Source organism: Pundamilia nyererei, unplaced genomic scaffold (assembly GCF_000239375.1).
Source record: "Pundamilia nyererei isolate P.nyererei 1_Seehausen unplaced genomic scaffold, PunNye1.0 scaffold00052, whole genome shotgun sequence".
Lineage (NCBI taxonomy): Eukaryota > Metazoa > Chordata > Actinopteri > Cichliformes > Cichlidae > Pundamilia > Pundamilia nyererei.
This window is the reverse complement of record NW_005187453.1, coordinates 333,659-342,497: the sequence shown is the minus strand read 5'-3', so window position 1 is coordinate 342,497 and position 8,839 is coordinate 333,659. Positions and strand designations below refer to the sequence as shown.

The window sequence follows — 8,839 nt, the reverse complement described above, 5'->3', positions numbered from 1 at the left end:
TTTGACATACCCCATTTAAGCAACAGTTCACATCACTACCAAGCAAGAAATAATCTACTTTTCTGATTAAACATTACCACCAAAACTTTTGTCTGTTTATCTTCCATTTTCATTCATCTCATTCACTCTATATTTTTCCCCTGTCCGCTACTCTGCAGTCTGATAACTACTATGCTAAGCTTAAATAATTGTTACCATAAATTTATTTTACTGCACAAACATAACCATGGCAACGATCTTCTCATCAAACTCTGCAAGAGAAGAACCGACATATTCGCAACAGTTTCTCCAAAGAGCAAGGTTATGTTTGCCTGTGTTCCTTTTGCACATCTGTACACAAACACCCCCCGACACACACACACAGGCACAAACACACACAAAAACACCAATGACCAATTAAATTGCACAGCATTAGAGACATTAGAGCAGGTGAATTAAGAGACTATGGTAAACAACATGTACTAACCTGAACTTGGATTTGGAGATCCTAATTCTGGAACACAGAAAACAGAATGGATTATACATACACACATAACACACATATAGACAGGTGCACATGAAAGGGGTGATTTGAGAGGGATAAAGGGGAATAGCTTCCCTTATTATCACAAATGTCTTGGCATATGTTTCTTGATCAACCTCAAACATTCCCCGATACGCAAGCACAAAAACTGCTGATTCTCTCCACAGGATGATCAAAGAACATATCTGCTTTTAACAAAAAAAAAACAAAAAACGGCCTGTCCATTTTTATGCACCCACTGGGAACAGATTTTGGGTACAATATAACAAAATGCACTTTGCCGTTATATTTCCTGCTTTTCTCTTGAACAAATCACCCCCAAACACACATACAGTGGCATCCAGTCAAAAGAAAGCAAACTGCGAGTTTGAATTTCCTTCAATCAATCCTGGTGTGAAAAAGAAACGTCATTTATTATTGTAACAAAATGTCTGTTGATTGTTCACCACTGTAACGGGAAAAAGTACAACATGGATAACTGAGGACAAGAGATTATGGAAGACATTTTGAGAGAAGAGTCCCCATGGTGGAAAAATTTTAATCTAAAAAATAAAACTAAAAAAAAAAAAGAATCACTCAATTTATGACTTTAAATATTTAATTTGATCACAAATCTGTGGGGATGCTGAATGACCACGATTAGTTTAACTATATCCACATTTTTAAAAAGATCTGAAAATTTTATGGTCCCCATGAAACTTTCCTTGGATTGTTTTCACTGACTACTCTGATGTTGGTAAAAGCAGATAAATAAACCGACGAGCTCACTGACCGAAGCAATGAAATGTTTTCACTGACTGACTGAACAAAAGACTAAACTGACTGACTGGCTGGATATGGGAGCTGATAGGACACACATCTCTTGTCTTCATGTGTCCGTCTTGATTACGAGACCAGTGGGTGCTAAAGTAGCTTGTACTGTGAGGAACAGCTCCATGCCGATGTGAAGAAGAACTGACATACTCTGAAGTCTTTCCTCCGGAATACTGGGAGGAATGCTCCATGTCAAATTTGTTGAAATCTCACAGAGAAAGAATAAGGGGCTATATTTCTAGTCCTGGCAGGGTACACTACATATCATTCTCTGGATATGTGAATTTAAATGAAACGTTATGAATGGTAACACCAAGGGCATTACTGATCGCCAAGAAAACAACATAATAAAACAAATATTATGTCATTTATTTCCTAAATATTCTGACCCGTCTAATCCTTAGCATATCAGCTAATGCGGTTTGGTTAAAACTGCTGGAGTAGCAGAACTCCTGAGCCTATAAATATAGTTTAAAATATATAAACACAGTCCAAGATTAAAAAAAGAAACCAAATCAGCAAATGAAAGTTCAAGCAAGATATAAATGACTTTAGCCACAGCCACTTACACTATGTGGACAAAAGTATTTGGCCACACATCTTAATCTCTGAATTAAAAGCACCTAGCCATGCAGGTTGCCTTTAAAACATTTGTGAAAGAATGGTTGTTCTAAAAAGATCACTGAATTCAACCATGGTACCATAATAGAAAGCCACTGTTGCAACAAGTGAGCTTGTAAAAAATTTTTCTTTCTAGATATTTCACATTGAACTAAAAGTGGTGTTATTGCAAACTGGGAGAATTTAGAAACTGCAGCCATAAAGCGGCAGACCATGAACGAGTGCGGAGGTGTGTAGTGTGCAAAAGTCACCAACACCCTGCTGACTCAACACTTGCAGAATTCCAAACCTCCTCTGGCATTAAAATCAGTACAGATACTGTACACTTGGAGCTTCATGGCATGGATGTCCATAGCCTGTAGTGCCTGGGATGAGGATGTATTGCAATACATCATCTTTATTACACTGACTGGCAACGTGAGTAGTTGGAAAAACCGTTACGTAGCCAATAATAATATTTAATTTAAAAAAAACTTAATCCAGAACTGCATGTCCTCACAGGTTAGTGGTGACTAAAGTGAGGCAACATAGCCAATCAAATAATTGTCTAATTATAAATTTTAGTAAAGGAAAGAGACATCTGTGTTCTTGAACAAAAGAGCAGAACCTTTTTACTACTTTATGACAACAAAGAAAAAGAAACTGTGAAAAAGAAAAAAAGTAATGTCGTGAAATGTAATAGAAAATTAGTTTACTTACAAAATTCATTTGTAAGTATCAAATTGCTGGTTTCTTATTTATTTGGCATTTCATTATTCCATGTTTCATTTCTGGTTCCAGCTTAAGCCTCACATATAACATACCCTTTTATTTTTTTTTATTTTAGCCTGACAGATCACAAATAAACACATACAACATAACAAAGATGAAATAACAGATGGACAGTGAGACTACAGATAAACAACAGCGTGCCATCCACGTGTGCCAACTAGCCTTATCGCTCCTGCGGTTGAGAGTGAATCAGTTTAAATTTAAGATTAAAGTTTCTGTGTGATGCATTTCTGCTCGTGAGCAACAGTTTTTTATGCAGGTGTGTTTGCATGTGTGTACTGAAATAAGTCTGCTGGGGTCGCGGCCCCTGTGCTGTCTTGTGTCTAAGAAAGAAAGCAACACATTTGTTTGAATAATGTAAAAAATGAAAGCAGAGCGGGAAGCGGGAATGAATGAGTCAGCTGTTTGTGAGCTCCCACAGGGGCGGAAGAAAGCACTTCAACAGCTAACACAGAAAAGTGGGTAGAGAGGGAGAGAACGGAAACTCAGAGAGAGATGAAAGAAAAAATAAAGACGGAATACTATTAGATGTAGTTAGGATGTCTTGCTTTTCAAAATTCATTAGCTCCCAAGCAATGATTGGCTTTGTCCTTGTACCATGTGTAGCAGTTGTGTGCACTCACTACCCAACTAGATAAACTTAAAAACTGTGTTCAAATGATAAACCTCTAGTTCGCAAACTGATAGCAATAGTACATTTCATAATTGTGATATGAGGAAAACAACCATAAAACGAGATTAAAATCATTTTTTAACTGGAACTGCGATCTAGCAACTAGTTTTTGCTCCCTCAATTTTCTTGCTTAGCAACAGTTTGCCGACAGAAAGTGGAAAAAAGGGCAGTTGGCACAGCACTACTAATAAACTAGCAAGTTAAAAAAAAAAAAAAAACACTTCCAGGAGCAGCTCTGATTAGTTCCCCTTCAGATCTATCCAATTTTACTCTAACAGAACTTTATCCATGTGGAATATATTGACAGCTTTGTGCTACTGTAGTCTAACAGACTTGTGAGATCAGTAAAGTATATAAGTAATCTGAGGCAATTCTTCCATGCACAATACTGCAGGATGCAATCTGTCCTTAAACCTGACAAAAGATGGGTGAGAAAGCTGAGGAAAAGAAGGAGGAGAAAAGGTGTGTCTGTGAAAGACGGTGAGATACTTACGCCAGCCGGGTACAGCAGGTCTCACCCTCTACGTCTCCCCCGGGGGCGTTGTCTGTGTTGACTGATTCATTCTCGCTGGCTGGCATGCTCACTGAGAGACAGAGATGAGCAGCAGCAGAGAAAGGGAAAAAAAATTGACAGATGTGGAGAGAAACAGAAAGAGAGATGAATTAACCAGAAGGAGAAATGGGTCGGACATCATAATTATGCAACGGAAAACACTGTAGAATTTTACAGGTGCAAGACAACACACTTGAGAGCTACAAAGTGCAACCAGTGTTCAGGTAGCGAGGAGCACTGGACACTTGGTTGGTGTTAAACATTTGATCTTTATCGGAGTTATCTTGCACCAGCATACAAGCTAATTAAAACCACTGTTGAAGTATAGGTATGAAAAAGTCAGCATTATTCAATCCTGCTAATTAAGGCACACGGCTACACACATACCCTAGAGTCAATAAAACCATTCCCAAATTTTGCACTGATTGCCCACACTAATTACACACTAAGTTGCCAGTTAGGAATCCTGGGACACAAACCTTGCAACCTTGTTAGTTTGTGGTGCTAAACCAAAGTAATATAATTCCACAGCTTAATGCCTAAAGCTAAAAAGGTAGCACAGACACAACACTTGAGGAAAAGGTTGACTAATTCTAATTTTGCCAATTGCTGCTGTGGTGAATGAAACTAAGCTGAAGCATTAGCATGCTTATTGACATCGCCACAATTTTTGAAATTAGTCAACCATTTCTGTGCTCGATTTTAACTTTTGGGTATTCAACATTGGGGCTATTTAGAAGGATTTCCATTTTCAAGCTGGGGGATTGCTTTACTTTGAGGGGATTAAAACTTGATAAAAATCTATTTGTGATTTCAAGACCTAAAGAGTTGGGGAAAAAAGATGTCAATCTGTAGTCTACAGATGGTGTGTGGGGAGGGGATTGGTCTTTAAAAACAACCAAACTATTAAAAACAAAAAGTACAGTTTTACTCCTCGCCGCAGTGATAATTTTGCAGATTTGCAAACAGGTGGAAAGCTTTTTCTTTGTTTATATAAATCACAAGTACACTGCAAATGTGGCACTTTGTCCTTAGGCAGGAGTAATATAAATTGGCAGGTAAGGATGGAATAGAAGAAAAAATGAAGGAAAATAGAAAGGCAGGATTGGAGGGCGAAAGTAATGGAGGCACTGAGGGAGGTATGGTTAGCGGGAGAGAGGGGAGAAAAGAATGTGGGGATGGCTGCTGGAGAGATTGATATGAAGTGATACATTGGTTTTTATTGCTTCTGTCAGTCTTTGCCTGCTGGCGGGAATGAGCTGCGTTCCCCTTACTGTCACCTCAAACACTTATTGTAACACCCTCTGGGCACCAGAGCCAGGTACTGCATATGAATATCAATGCCTCTTTTGTTAAAATAAGATATCTTCAGTAAAACCTACTGGTGCAAATGATCTTACAGCATGAAACCAAATAATATGATCAGCACTTAACCACGACCCTCTCAAAAAACCTGCAAACAAACCCCAATTTTAAAAAAAAGAAGATATTAATAATGTTATTCTGACTGGGATTATCTTTTTCATTTACTCATTGATTCTGGGCCAAAAAGTCCAGTTACATGTATTCCTGCATTTTGTTGGTCTTTTGTGCAGATTTGCTACTGAAACTTGAGAAATCCACCAGGCGAGGTCATGAAGTCATGTTTAGAAAATTACTCCAAAGTATGTATGTAAGTATGCATTTCAGCCCAGAGAACTGCTGCTGGATATTTCTTCTTTTTCTAACCATTTTCTGTAAACTCTAGTGATGGTTGTGCAGGAAGATACCAGTAAATCAGCAGGTTTCTGAAATACTCAGACTAACCTGTTCAGCACAGAACAACCACTGCATGTTGAAAGTCACATAAATCCCCATTTTTTTCCATTCTGATGCTCAGTTTGAACTTTAGCAGGTTGTCTTGATCATGCCCGCATGCTTAAAAGCATTGAGTTGCTGTCTTGTCATTGGCTGATTAGATATGTGTGTACCTATCAGAATGGCCAGTGAGTGTATCTTTCTGAGCCAAAGGAATCTGTTTGCATTATGTGGTTATCCCAAGAGATGGCTTGTAAGCCCAATGATGTGTCAAAGTAAGCTACAGTGAGTGAACAGTGCATTAGGTTACTGTACTTTGACACATGGTTAGGGATGAACGGGTTTAGTGCTGTAGAGATCACGATGGTCTGTCTCAACTTGAATACCTCTGCCATGAACACGCTGTGTGTTTCTTCACCTCGACACGTGCCACCTGCTGCTATGCTACTTAGTTAAAAGCACTCAGGGCCCTCTGGTCTCTCCTGAGGCTAAAAGCCTTTCAAATATAAAAGCAGCCTGGTGCCTTCCCCTCAATGGAGCGCTGAACTAGTTTAATGCCTATTGTTAGAGTAAAACCCCAAAGACCTGAGACACAGAGACAGGGAAGGAGATGAAGAAGGAAAAGGAACATATAGTATTGAAAGGAGGGGCAGAGGAGGGAAGACAGGAAGACAGAAAAGTGATAGAACAGAAAGTGTTGGCATGTGTTGGTGAGCTTGAACATGAACTCACGGCGCTATTTCTGGGAAAAAAAAAGCATCCTCCACAACAATTTGTTTTTATGACAGCGTCTAGTGTTTGTTTTGGTGTTTTTGTCAGCAAACTAAAACAGATTTTATTTCCAGTCACAAAAATGAAAAATATATTTAATTTAAAATGTCACACAAACCCCCCAAAAGACGCTGAATTCTACTTTGTATCATTGTCTTAATAATGACAACACAAATCTTTTCATGCAGGCTTTTGGTAATTTGATTTTATAAAAATGTTAAATTTCTCATTTCAAAGCTGTTTCTCCACTGTGTTTCATTATTGCAGCTAGCAAGGCTAATAGTGATGCAGGAGGGGGGCGGGGGGACTTTAGGGAAAGGAATCTGAAAAACCAAGGAGAGGACTCTGACATCACTAACAATAGTAAGAACAGTGTTTTTTATGAGTCGTGTGGTACGAAACCATCACTCCAGTTGTTTTCTGTGATGACATCCTCTTGTTATTTTTTCAGACAAGTCAGGCAGATGCAGATCCTTTCCTACAAAAGTTGTTTCATCTCAGCACAGTAATGTTATTTCTCTCCTTGTATCCCTATTCCCTGGACTTTGAGGTTGTTTTTTTTTGTTTTTTTTACATTTTGGATGTACTCAAGTAATTTAAAGGGCCATGAAACACTGTAAAGATTTTAATGTAATAAAGACATGCAATTTTGCCAGCAGCAGGGGTAGTTATCAGGGGGAAAATTCCATGTCTCCACTGTCGGAGGATATTCATATATATGGCCCTCATATTTAATCATCATTCAGTGGTTGGTGCATGAAAAAGGGTAAGGAAGAGAATAAACTACTTTACAGTGTTGAGAGGCAGCTGATCCCCACTCTGGAGGCTGCAGAGAAAGATGCTTACTCCACTGGAGGGGGAGTGGATAAAAAGGGGAGGAAGAGAGGCATCGGAAAGTGGGGAGTATAGGTGAGCAGAGAGGTTGCAATCTGCTTGCATGTCTAGAATCCAGTAAAGCTTTAACTAGTGCTGGACCATGCAGACAGACGCACACGCCTTACGAAGGAAAGCCGCATTTTTCTTCACGGCTCCACGCAGGGACAGAAAATGATGGCTCTTACCTGGGGATAGAGAGCACGGCTCAGCAAGACAGACCAATATACACGCACACACACACAAACACTAACATGAAGCGTTCACACAAGTATGCTCATATATACCAAAATACGCACAAAGAACTATGAATTCTTCTGGGAAAATGGCATTCCCTCTTTGCAGTCACACCTCATTTCATTACTGCAGGTACAGAGTACTAACATTACCGGCATTACTGGCACAAAATCACTCATGTCTGTTTCTCTCCTGTACCGCTTAATCTTTTAATCTCCACATGCTGGGTAAAGGTACATATTTGAACCCAAATCACAATCTTTTCTCAAATCTAGCCAGGTAGCGAATGAAAACAAATGTAAAAAGGCAGGTTAAAAAGAGATGGTGACTGAGAACAAAGTGTATTGAAAAATTTCTGTTGTTTCGCTCCGCATAGTGAGATGCCACAGAGTAGTAGCCTGAACATCTTTCTTTTTCGTCACATCCTCCACAAACTCTTTAGGAGTCTGGTGTGTTTCCAGGACAGATGGGATTGTATCACTCTACTATTAAGGAGGCATCCTAACCAGAAGCCCTGCAGATCAAAAATAATTACAACTGAAAACATTTTAATGTATACATGCCTAATCCTAAACTGGATAGACATCGGAGCACAAGTCAAAGAACAGACACATACAGTACATGATCCTAACAGTCAGTGGAATGACTGGACCAGGCATGCATACTGGTCTTGTTTCTCAAGTAGGCTAGAAATTATTTTAACACACACAGGAAGGACAACAAAAGAAGAAGACAGAATGTAAGAACAAGATAGCAATGAAAGCATGCAAGACTGGCACTTCTGCTGTGTGCCTTAAACTACCTGCTTCCATAAAAATCTATCCTCCATTCCATGTGTTCCAAATCAATCCCATATCTTCCAGCTCTCTGTACCTCTTGGCTAGCCCTCCGTTGACCTGGCAGGGTGGTGGGTGACCATTCGGCCAATGCTGTCTGTAGCATTTTGGGTGTGCTGTGGTGGATCGGATTCTCCAGTTTCTGGTTGATTGGGAAGGGTATGATTCCTTCATCCAACAAGTGTTACAGGGTTTGGAAGTTTTGAGTTTTGGCAGTTGAGACTCTTAAGACAAAGACTCTATTGTGGGAAACCCGGGAATTTCTTCTTATACTGTCCAGTGAGGCCAAAAGGGAAAGCCTACCAGTAAATGTAGAGATACTAGTGAGCAGTATTTAACTAAAAGCCATTCCCTGCATGTTTTTGTCAGCC

General features: G+C 39.4%; 1 protein-coding gene across 1 annotated transcript in view; it reads right to left on the bottom strand.

The window, feature by feature from the left end:
- cacna1c (calcium channel, voltage-dependent, L type, alpha 1C subunit) overlaps positions 1 to 8,839 on the bottom strand; it is a 193,946-nt gene that overhangs the window by 41,750 nt on the left and 143,357 nt on the right. Inside the window, exons 11-12 of the mRNA XM_013910923.1 lie at positions 3,895 to 3,985; positions 467 to 493 (exon numbers count right to left, since the gene is read on the bottom strand). Coding sequence (XP_013766377.1) covers positions 467 to 493; positions 3,895 to 3,985 — 118 coding nt within the window. The remainder of the gene's footprint in view (positions 1 to 466; positions 494 to 3,894; positions 3,986 to 8,839) is intronic.